Here is a 12,319-nt window from a genome sequence, read left to right as displayed (position 1 = left end):
TTGTATTGGTTCCACCATTCTGACTGTATTTAACTTATTTCTACAAAGATGTATGTGAAGTTTAAAATGTAAATCTAGTCAGAGTTCAGTGACACTTTGAAAAGTGGCTGTAAACTGTGGGCTTGTCAAGATCCAAGATATTCTAATAATATGTATGAGCTGTATCATTTCCCCCATCTTTTAACAGACTTTACCATTCTAGCTATGGCTGCCAAGCTTTTTTATTTTGATTCAGACAAAATAACATTTGCTTGACTGACACTACATATACAGTAGTGTCAGTCAAGCAAACAGGGCTGGGTTTCCAGTGGTAACATGAGTGGAAGAACAGGCCAGCCTTTGTTTAAAAAAAAAGCTTTAGTATCACAGAGGAGAGAGAAGCCATTGTACTTTAGAAAAGCCTCCTTATGGCTCATGTCCTCAGATTGTAATGGATTCTCCAGTTTAACACATGCAACTCACTACCACTGACAGTATATGCATTTCAATGAACCTGGTTACTGGAAATAGGCCTCCACGTTGTCATCAGCTTATCAAGTAGTAGACAAACATCCTCCTATACATCCTCCTATCCAACCAGCCATCCAAAGCAAAGTCTGACTCAATCTACCTGTCGGTTTTTATCCTTAGCTCCTCAGGTTCAGTGAAAACATGCTGTTTATGATGGTCATCTGAACATATACAAGCTGAAAGTTTGGACGGGGAAACAGTTAAGATAATGACGACTCTAACTACAGCCATCGAGCCCTCAGAGCTGAAGATTACAATGTCATTGTTTATTACAGGCCAATGTTAAAATAAAATAACCACAAAACAAAAAGCTTGAGTTTTTCTTCTTTTTTTTTAATCTCACAAAAATGAATGCTTCTGTTTCTGGAAAGAGAGACAGAGTAATCTAGAAACATTGAATGCACAGTTCTCACTTTACAGATGTTTTCAGAACATTTCATGGTTCATTTTAGGCACTTGGAATCATCACAGCATTCCCTTTCTTAACAACAAATACATCTTTGGTCCGGTGTGTAATTTAAAAAAATAAAGCCAGAGTATGAAAATAACCCTAGCTTCAATGTTTGTTTCCTCAAAAGTGTATTTCTGGAATATATAAAGCTTCATAAAGACTTTTTTTAATACTTAAATAAGATATTATCGCTACATCTCAGAAATGACCAGCAATCTTACAGATGTTACAGAGAAAAGAAATGAGAAAAATTCTGTGTTGGCTCAATCAGATGTACAGCAGTACAGGATTGTTTTCGTCAAGTCACATTTGGCAAACATGGGTTTCTGTTTTTATGTGTTTTCAGTCCACTTTCTTTTTAAGTAGAGTAATGGAGACGCATTCACCTCTGCCCTTTATACAGCGATTTCAGCTACAGGGCAGCCACGTCTGATATGTATTACTGCACAGTGAGACCTGCGGCGGCTGCACGTGTGCAATGTAGTAATTACTGAAGTTAATGTCTTGTATGTACGGAGCTGGCTGGTAGTAACACGTGACATTAGTCACAGTGGGGATGGCATTCTGCTCAGCCAGCACCCTCAGCGCCAGCATGGAGATAAGGGTGAGCGTCTGGCGTCGCTCGTGGCCCATCAGACACACCGTGCTCTCGTTCACCACTTCGTGCAGAGTCATCAGGCACTCGTACCGTTTGTGCTCCATCCCAGCAAAGTGGTTTTGCAGGTAGGCCTCTAGCTTTCTCTGCTGTTCACCAATGTCGGGGAAGTCAATGAAGAAGCGTGAGCACATGTAGCGCTGCATCTGCTTCATGTCCGCCTCTGAAGAGGGCTGAAACCCACGCACCAGCAGGTGGCAGTACTTCAATAACCCGCCACCTCTGATTTCTTCAGGGCTTCGTGTAGCTATGGTCCTCTGACACAGGTGGTCCATGGCCTCCTTGAAGTCTCCATAAACACTCTCACCGATCACAGTGGGGTGGAAACTCTCAGACATGGGCGTCTCTGAGCAACGGTCAAACAAGAGCAGAGAGTCGAGGCAAATCTGGAAGGAGTCCACACTAAATTCAAATTGCCGCCGTAGGGAGTCCACAAATTTTAGCTCCACATTCTTGCCCGTGTTGTTGGACAGTGAGATGAGGCTCCAGCGGTCTGAGTCATTACAGACTTTCACCAGTTTCTGTACATAGGCCTCTTTGAGGGTCAGTGCTGTGATGCGCTCCTTGCAGACCCCAGCTGGCAAGAAGTCCAACAGGCAATCCATCACGACGTCTTTCACCAGACGGAAGGCCTGGTCATCTTTCAGTGACACACCAAAGATAAGGTCGAGATCCTTGTAGCCCAGTCCGTTGTCCTGGTGGAGCACATGGCTGGCAGCAGAGCCGTTAAGCCTCACGTCTTTAACACACACACCCCTCTCCTCCAGCCTAGCCCGCACCACCTATACGGGGACGAGAGAGAGACACAGCATGTCAGTAATTCATATACATCAAATAAGACAATATGAGTGTAGTTGAAGAAATGATAAAAGAAACACACACTCCTAAAAAGTCTCTGGTTAGACTGTTGAAATATGACCAAACAACCTCCACATGGTCCTAGTGGAAATCAATAGATTGTGAAGACGAAATCCATACTCCTGCTCACAAAAGTCCATTTCATCACCATAAGCTTCAGTCTGAATGAAACCTAAAGAGCCCAAACAAAAAGCAGCAGAGCCGCTGCTTCTCCAGATCCATCTCCCTCTGGGTCAGATTGTCTTATCTTATCACAGGAATAAGACTGTGAAGAACCAGGAGCAATACAGAGAGAGAGCACCAGTGTGTGGTTGGTGTCCAAAAAGAAAACCTTGCCTTAGGCTACAACCTCACATCCTCAGGTCATTAAGGGTCAGCACCATTTCCCTACCTCTGTCCCAGTGACCTGTAAGATGTTTAAACGAAAGGCGTCTCGCCTCAGTGCTGCCACATTTGAAGAGGATGATCTACATCTGGCCAGAGCCGCCAACATCACTGCCAGCGAGCACAAAGAGAAAACACTTCTAAATCCATAAATAAAACATCAAAGATAGATTCAGCTCACTTGTCTGAGGGGGAAATGACAATCCACTAGTGCCATAAAAAACGTATTGTTCTCAAAACATTTGGAAATAATCAGAGTAGATCTGAGTGGTAGAACGCATTAACAGCTAGCTGCAGCTCTTTGCAGCTAGTTGTTTATAGCTGGTAAGCTATTTGAGAAGACATTTTAATTCACTGTATACACAGCAGGCGTACTTGGTGATAATGCTGACAGACTTACATTAACAAAAATATGCCTTGCAGATGCGACTTGCAGTATGTGTTATGCATGTACTGCACAAAACATTCAACTGAATGAAAAAAAAAATTGCCAACAAACTCATTAAAACCTGCTGTACAAATTAGTTGTCACACACTGACACACAATCCTAAATCTCCCTTCTGGTACTGACCTGTCAGATTAGTGTCTGTTAACACTCTCTCCCATGGTGATCAGATAACAAGCTGGCTCTATTTATATACACTGGGTCAGGCAACAGACAAACATCTGAAGCCAAGTCAACACCTCACAAGCAAGGGACAAAATCATAATAGGAGCAATATAATCATTGTAATCAAGCAACCATAAAGCAGTGCCGACTGGGTTCAAATTCCAGTCAGAAGCGGTAATAATGTCAGTTTCCATTGCTATGGTTGTGCTGTTATGTCACAAAGCTCAGGGTTAGGCCTACAGTTAACACCTTTTCTCCTTCTTCCCTCTTGCAACAAGAAGTCAAATCATATGTCACACAGGTGAGTGGTTTAGTCATTAAATCCAAATACCAGAAACAAGACTGTCTCACTGCTGGAATAGAAAAAAATGAAGAGTTAATAAAAGGTGAGTGAAAAAAGTGTAAGTAGTTGTATAGTATAGACTGTGCTCACTCATATGATGTGAATTAGGCCACAGGTCTGCATTATGAAGCAGTTTATGACAGAGGGTGTTGTTATCTATAGCCTTGTAACGCTTCATAGCTTCATGATGCTGCAGTGGATGTTAGCGCCTGTTTATCCCTCTAACCCTGCAGTGGGACAAAGGTCCACACACTGTCCTGCCTCCCTTGATGGGTAAGACATGAGGCACACTCACAACATCAAAACCTATTGAATATACATCATAGCTAAGTCGCCTCATTTTAGTTTGTCATGGCAGGAGATTTACTGTTGATAAAGGCTCAGCAAACTATTCAGCAAGCCACTTAATTAATCTATGTGGCAGATGGCGGTTTTTAGCAAAATAAAAATGGTTTCCACAAATCCAGGGGAAACAAGAGTCCCCACATTTGGGGCTCGAACCTGCATTTAAGCGTCCTGTGCACTCATTGGAGCATTCATCTTTCCACAACCACAAGCATGAGCGGTGGGCTTCACAAGCTTGTTGAGCTCATCTCAAATATGTCAGTTTGTGAATGAAATGGGAAAAAAAGGAGACTACCTGAAACGACTTTTCCATTAGAGATCAGCGGCTATATGGTCAGTTTGAAATTCTATCATATCATTTGGTTTGCACGGCCAACTTTCTCTCCAGATTCTGCAAGGGAATTGCAATGTGATCCTGCCACAATGCATAAGAGGCTGGAAATATGGAGGACCTTTGGCACGCGTCTGTTTTATACATTTTAATTCAAACCAGGGGAATTGTAAAGACTAAATATACCCCTCTGTGTTACCACCAGTTCACTGCTTGAATGCAAGTATGCGGGGCAGTCAGACATATTAGTTAAAGGGATGAAATATATATATAATTATGTGCACTTTTATTTGCACTGAAATTATACATTTCAATTTACATAGTGATCAGTTATAACTATATACTACATATAGTATTGGCCCATGGTGAGTGACACACTACTATACACACTATAGTCATATTTTGCCTCCAGATAGTTTAAAGGGATAAAAAAAAGACATGATGTATTCTGTTCCAAAAATATAATTAAAAAGGGAAGCATTATAAATCCAACTAACCATATACATTTGATTCCCTTGCTCTGAAATAAATCTGCATATAAGGACATAAGCAGTAGTAGTGTGGTAGTGTATGTGTGTGTGTCGCTACCTGAACAATCTGGCGGGGTCTCATGGACAGAGTGGGGAAGTTTCCTCTGCCGTGAATGGGGACAGCCTCCCCGAGGATCGAGTCCAAGCGCTGCACCTGATCCCAAGACAACACGCAGAACGACCGACTCCGATCCGAGACATCACCGCAAGACATGGTGCTAGTAACTTTCAAACCCCCCCTCCCCAAAAAACAGAAACCAGCAGAATGTGAATCAGCGTTTCCCTGAGAGCTCAGCTTTAGTATATTTTCTCTCCTAAGTGGGATATTCCTCTGAATGTCAGATCCGGTTCTTAATCTTGAGGCGCAGAGTAGAAAAAAGTTAGTTTAGTTGTGGAGGTTAGTGCAGGATCAGCTGTTTCCCCCTGTGTGAGCCGCTAAATTCCGGTCAGTCTGCAAAGAAGCGATTCATAAAGAAGGTCCAGGAGGTTTAAAGCCTCCTCATTAGCATGAGCCCTCTGATTGGCTGCTGTGTTTGGCCATTGAGTATGGACGCCCTGTCTGTAGGGAACACCCTTCATGTGACGTATTTGACAGCCTCCTACCTCCCCATGGTGCATGCTGACAGGGTTTTCCCTCAAACAGCCTCGTGATCCAATAACCTTATCATCTAAGTTGCTTCAGCTGCATTGTTATTAATCAAGCATTTGGTCATCTATGTCAGGTTTGAGAGTAGATAAGTCAAATATGATTGATTGCAGCTACGCAATCTCTACTTTCCCCCTATGGTGTATTTTTTTATTTGCCCAGGGAATGTTTGCAGAGAATGCAGGATGTTGTTTTTTTTTACAGCAACGCCCTGCTTCATGATCATACAGACTTTTATCCTCAAAACCATTCACTTACTTATTGCTGACCTCAACCGCTGACACTACATCAAAGGAGAAAAAGGGTCTTGTAGGAGAGCACATCAGCCACTAATCACTTTGGCCAGCCTATAATCTGAATGTGGAGATTTAACATCCGTCACAACTGTCACTTGCTCAGTTTTTCAACCTTCTTAGCCTGTGAGCCTTTAAAACAAACCAAATGAACAAACCCTTGATCACTAGTTTTATGTGAGTTGTTCAACTAAGAAGTGTTTTTGTTTTTGGTGTTCTGTTTCATTTGAATTAGACCTGAACCAGGCCATCTTTTTGTGTCCAATTCTGAACAAAGCAAATATTAGGGATATAAGAGGAAAGTCTAGCAGGAGTATGTTTTTTTTAACACTTTTTGTTTCTTCTCATAACTTTTTTCTCTTTCTCCCCTTTTTCAATGTCCCCCTTCTCTCTTCTTGCTCCTTCAATGTGAACATTTGAGCTTCACTGTGCAGAATTATGTATGTGCGGAGTTTGACACTTGAAGGCTGTTTTACATTCATCTGCTGAAGGGGGAACGTTTCTCTGCGCACATGTTAAATCTGAGTTAAAGGTGGTGTACCTACAAACATTATTTGTAACATCACAAGCAGTTTGGAGACAATTGAAGGTGTGATGTTGAAACTTGAAGCCTCTAGTGCACAAATGCTGAAAATGGACTCTTTGAAGTGAAGTCGGTGAAGTAGGAGACATCTTGTGTCAAATAGTTAAACGTTTTAAGTATTTTTAACAAGGAAACTGAAAATGATGAATGGACAAAATATGTCAGACACCATTTATTATTTCAAGCAGATGCTTTTTATATGTCATAGAACATGTCTGGAGGGGTCTTTAAATAAATAAATAAATGTCAAAGCAATCTTTAATCTTCCTCATTCATGTGTGTCCAACATCACAGTTTTTAAAACATTGCATTGTGTGGACTGTGACTAACAAATTTACTAGCAAATACAATATGTGATTTTATAGCCTGTTGATAATTTAATAGAGCTCATGTGCAGACACTTGGGAACATGATGTATAAAACAGACTCCATAAAGCAGTATGGAAATCCATCAACTACTTCAGTGAAATCCAAAGTCACTTGTCAGTATTTAAACTATGATAGCAGGCGATTAAAATGGTGAAAATCTGCTGATTACACATCTTTATAGGTCCTCATCATTTGTTTTGTAGATGTCTGTGTTTAAAGTTGATACCTTTGACTTCTTTATTTATTCGACCCACGGAAAATTAAAGCCAACAACCACGCGAACAATCGTTCATTTACTTTGCTCATGATTGTGCAGGAGTTTGTGGACAGGGCTCCGATAACCTGCGATGCCCTTTTCTGTTTTCCATTTATATTTCCACATACCTTGCTTTCATTTCTTTCCACTCTGCCTCCTTATCTACAGCGTGTGTTTTTTTGAGTGTTTTTTCTTTTATTTATTTTGGTGTCAATATAACGCCATTCCTTTGGTCTATATAGAATATTTGTTGGCTTTATATGCCAATAAATAATAATGCATAATGTGTGTTTCCTCTGAGACATATAAATGTATTGTAGTGAGAGGAAGCCTTATGTCAGATAGCTGTCTGATGCCCCTCTGAATTTCTTTAATCCTGCAGTCTTATTTGCATCAATTCTTACAGGAGCGGGCAGTATAAAGATCCAGCATGTAATCCAATAAATGCAGTAAATATCCCTAAATGAAGCACTTCACACAATGGCAGAGGTTACTCACAATAGCAATTGTTACTCCTTCTAGATTCTGCCAATATGTTATTTGCCAGCGAACAAGTGAAATCCTCAGTAATTTCCTCTTTTAAAATGACCCAAATATATCATATGTCATGTCAAAATCTCTGCTCATTTGTGTTTACACAGCATGTTAGTGCACCTGTAAAATGTTAACAAGAGAGTAAAGTTCGCTTCATGATTGACCTGTGTGTGTTTCTAGTGATGCAGCAATAAAGCGCAGACAGACTGAAACACACGCATTTACGCACTTAGGCACATACATCATATTATGTTTCCCAAACATATCTAACTGTGTGCGTGTGTGTTTGTGTGTTTGTAAGAACATTTTAGGTTCACACACTCTCAGCTGGAAGTCGACGGTGTCTCACAAGCCTCAGAGAAGTCGGGGTCGTGGGTGAAGGGTGGAGTCGGTCTCCATGGAAGATAACCACAAATCCTGTGATGTCAACATAATCCTGTTTCCGTGGCAACAGCATCCACGGTTGTTGGGCAGCTGGGCAGAGGCGGCTCCAGCTGAGGTTCCTGCCAGGTGCCGATGTGAGACATTTGCGTCATCTGGTCTATAAATAACCTGCTGTGTGGCAGCTGTGCATCCTGGGAGAGAAGGCCAGCTTTTACCTGAATGTGAAACACTCGGGGATGAGAGGAACAATGACGGCAGATAAATGTCAAGCCACTTGACATTCTCAGGTTCCCCTCACAGTCCCAGTCAGATGTGAAGGTAAGACAGTCATGCAGTGAAATAAAAAAACGATTTAGAGTTAAAGCCTGCTGAAAAGTAAACATATATCAAGTCAAGTAAATGTTTATTTATATAGCTCAATATCACAAATTTGCCTCAGATCTGTACAGCATATAACATCCTATATTCTTAGTCCCCCAATTCTAATAAGGAAAAACTCTCTACACAAACCCTGTAATGTGGAGGGGGAAAAAATGAAAGAGCAACAGAGGACAGATCCCTTTTCCAGGAAGGACAATCAGAAAATAGAGGTTGTGTGTACACAACAGACAAGTATAGCAAAAATTACAATGTGAACAGGATGACAACATATTGATAAATGAATAATATGTACTGAGAATTTGGTCAGGAACAAACAGATAGGACGTCCTCTCACCATGGAGCCCTGGAAAACAGGGTAGAACTTGCATCACATCATTCACACACACAGAGGGAAGAGAGACAAGGAAACCACACACACAACGGAGAGAGACAGACAAAATGATCATGATGCCCTTTTGTCTTTCTTGTATATCTGTGAAATTATATCAACGTTATTGGATCCTCTGTTTATCCCTGTATTGACATCCTGTTGGAGCCACGACAACTCAGACTGTGAGTTTAATAGGCGTGGTGAGATAACTAGTATTTAAACACACCTTAAGCAAATGATATATTAGACATTTGTGTGTTTCAATTTAATCCATGATCAAACATTAGAGAACAATCTGGAAAGTAGTGAGCACTTAGAAAACCTTAACTGAAAGACCTTTTGTGGTTTGTCTCCTCTGTAATTGTGTTTGAGGCTGATACAAGATATCACTGTGATTTTTTTGTTGTTCTTGTCAAATATCTTTATCTGTCTTTGCCTCATGGGCAGCAAGAGGAAGAGGAACAATGTGGTAGAATGGGACTCTCTCAAAATCGATGTTGCCAAACAACAAGCAAGAGACACAATGATCAATTGTGCGAAGACAGATAATGCTCCATTTGTCACAGTCACAGAATTGTGAAGCTCTTCTCTTACAAGTCTGTCAGGGCTCCTACAATCTAAGTGAATTATTTCGCCGAAAAGACTTCCCTAAGTTGTCTCTGGACACATTCAGACATATTACACTAGAAGCCTTTGCTATTATTAGAGTGTGCATCATGTGTAGCTTTGGACAGTACTGACATAGCTAAAATAGTGATGCAGCGGCTGTTAGTTCATTGCATGTTTGACATTACATCGCATGTCTTTGATTTTGTGATTATGTCAGCCAAAATTAACAAAACAAGTTTGATTTTCAGTTTGAGTTTCTTTTCAGGCACAGTCTGCCATGGCAGCAGCATGTCTATACAACCAGGTTGAGTTGACCAGTCAGCCTGGACATCAGGAAGAAGCCGAGATGTTGAAAAGTTCAGTTTACTTTTCACCATTTGCTTCAGATGACAAATCTATGGGACCATGGAACAAGGTTACGCAAGCAGCCGTGCTGCTGACGTCAGACTGCCTTCACTGCCTGCTTGATTGATTACAGTAGTGCTTGGAAGAACAGGTCAGTGCGCTTGTGGAAAAAATAAACACTCCAAAACACACTATATATTCAAGTGGCATCATACATCAACTCTCTGCATTGTTCAAACATCTGCAGTGAAATGAAAAAAAATACCAAATATTTGCTCTTAATCTGCTGTAAACTTTGTTACTATTGTGAGACTGGACTGACTGCATGTTGCATTGCTGTTAACCAAACTTAACCCTTTACATACTTTTCATATTCTGATCCTTCACAGTATCAGTCTCTACACCAAACTCCTGAACGACAAATCTGATTTTAAGTCATAAACACCTCATCAATCATTAATGAATGGTTGGTTAATCTTGAATGAATCTGAGATATTATTCTTTAGGTTTATGGTGAAAAAAACATTTACAATCACATGTTATGGTTGTATAAAACAGGAGAACATGATTTCATTGAATGTTATTGAATGTGATGAATACAATATTTTTGAATGGTGATTTTTGAATTCTAATAAAAACAGGTCAAATTTAACCTATTTAAAAATGTGTATTAGCTGAAAAAATAAAGATGAAATATTAAAATGTTTTTTTAATATTCAGGGACATTTCAAGAATTATCATCAAATTGCAGCTATAAGAATGATGTTTCAGGTGTTTTTACTGCTCTCTCGTGTACAAATGGGTCAAATTAGACCTGAATAGTATGTAAGGGCTAATTTTTGGGTGTGTTATTAGTGATGATACAGTATTTCACACAGAGTATGTTAACACTGGCTTAAGTAATACTCTTGTTTCCATCAATCTTGTTGAAAATCATTTAAAGATAAAGAATCACTTCTCATCTTATTGTTGTGTTTTCTTTTAAGTTTAGTACTAAACCCTGAGAGCTGTGGCATTATTTTACACCATTTTCAACAGGCAGGTCCACCGTCATGCCAGAGTCTTGACTTGGGTAACTGTATAGGGGAGGTTATTGCATAGCTGCAGTGCTCCGAAGCTCAACGGTCAAATATAGTGTTTGACTATGTATTACATAAGGCGCTCTGAAAGGAAAGAAATTGACTGAGGTTGTGTGGAATGGCATTATAGAATGAGAAAAATCAAACAGTGACTGAGAGTGTAGAGATACGGAAAAATATACAACAGAACAAGATAAGAAATTCCTACAGAGCTTGCGATAAAAACGCAGTCTCCACCATAAATCAACTTGCTTACATGATGTAGACTGACGTTAAAAACTGACTCATGCACACTCTCTCCAATACCCATATAAATTATCTCTATTTTTCCTAAAGCCAAACATCCATATGGATACCTCAACACGTAACTTATTCCCGATTTATAGAGGAGCTTGGTTAGAAGAGAGGAATGTATGGCCCTGGTAATAAAACACCCCCTTCTCCCTCTTATGTCTGGGACGTCCTAACTTGGATAGTTTCCTTAACTGGAGCTTAAATCATGTTATGCAAAGGCCCCGCAACTACCCTAACAAGGTAGTTTGTGTCCCTTTTGCAAATTACTCTGTCAAACACTACAATAAAAAAAATAAATCCCAGTTTGCCTCACTTCCCAGCTTTCCCTGTGGGTCCTCATTACAGTGTTATTCCCCACTGATCAAATACTCCAGACTACACAACAGGGACATAGAGACAAGTTGACAGCTGTGTACAATGTGCAGATCTTGGTCCTTGAATCCACTGAGGCAACAAATGCAACCCGTAAAAGCTTATAAAATAAAGATGTTGTATAATTTTCTCAATACACGAACCTGGTGTGGACATTGCATATTAAAAGCTACCACAGAAGCCAGCTGGCCCCTTCCACCCGCTGCAGCATTTACCAGAAACGAGGGGGGGAATCCCTATTTAGCAGCAAGCTCTGATTTCATTTCCAGAAATTCTGTTCCAGTCAACCCCATCGGGGAGTCGAGAGAAAAACTCTCTCTGAGGGTGATAAAGATTGTAACACGTATGCAGTCAATTGTGTTGAGAGACTGGACACCTTTAGGGTTAAACACAGCAGAGATACAGAGCAGTCTGTTTAGGTCATGATCATACCAGCACAGCTCGAGCCACTGTCACTCAGGTTAAACCTCGTCCAAATGAGCAATTATTAAAAATGTATGTGTAATGTGTTCCAAATCATCATACAGATTTCTTAAATCCTCTTCCCAGAAGGCTTATGGGAATAGGCAAAACTGTATCCCATCATGCCGCTGGTCAGAGAGGGACAACTAGATGTTCCAATAACTACAAAAAGGACTCTTTACACTTATATGTACACCAGGTTAATATGTTTATAATCAGTGATTTACAGGCAATTCCATACTTGTGGCAGGTTTTAGTTTAGTATTTAGTTTAGTTATCTTTAACAAAAAAGATAACTAAACTAAATACTGAACTAAAACAATC

General features: G+C 40.3%; 1 protein-coding gene across 1 annotated transcript; it reads right to left on the bottom strand.

Annotated features, from left to right (window-relative positions):
* Positions 1 to 822: 822 nt before the first annotated feature.
* Positions 823 to 5,290, bottom strand: tent5ba (terminal nucleotidyltransferase 5ba). Its single transcript, XM_062422701.1, has 2 exons — positions 5,077 to 5,290; positions 823 to 2,398 (listed from the first exon to the last, which is right to left on the bottom strand). Exons 1-2 carry the CDS (start codon positions 5,230 to 5,232, stop codon positions 1,370 to 1,372), a joined length of 1,185 nt encoding a protein of 394 aa, XP_062278685.1. The 5' UTR covers positions 5,233 to 5,290; the 3' UTR covers positions 823 to 1,369.
* Positions 5,291 to 12,319: the final 7,029 nt, after the last annotated feature.

The sequence above is a fragment of the Scomber scombrus genome, chromosome 7, assembly GCF_963691925.1.
Source record: "Scomber scombrus chromosome 7, fScoSco1.1, whole genome shotgun sequence".
NCBI classification, from domain to species: domain Eukaryota; kingdom Metazoa; phylum Chordata; class Actinopteri; order Scombriformes; family Scombridae; genus Scomber; species Scomber scombrus.
This window is presented reverse-complemented; position numbering and strand designations above follow the sequence as displayed.

Excerpts from the sequence above, each read along its gene's own strand:
- tent5ba (XM_062422701.1), bottom strand. The coding sequence starts at position 5,232 with ATGTCTTGCGGTGATGTCTCGGATCGGAGTCGGTCGTTCTGCGTGTTG. Across the intron at positions 2,399-5,076 it reads GACCCCGCCAGATTGTTCAG|GTGGTGCGGGCTAGGCTGGA; the intron begins GTAGCGACACAC and ends GTCCCCGTATAG.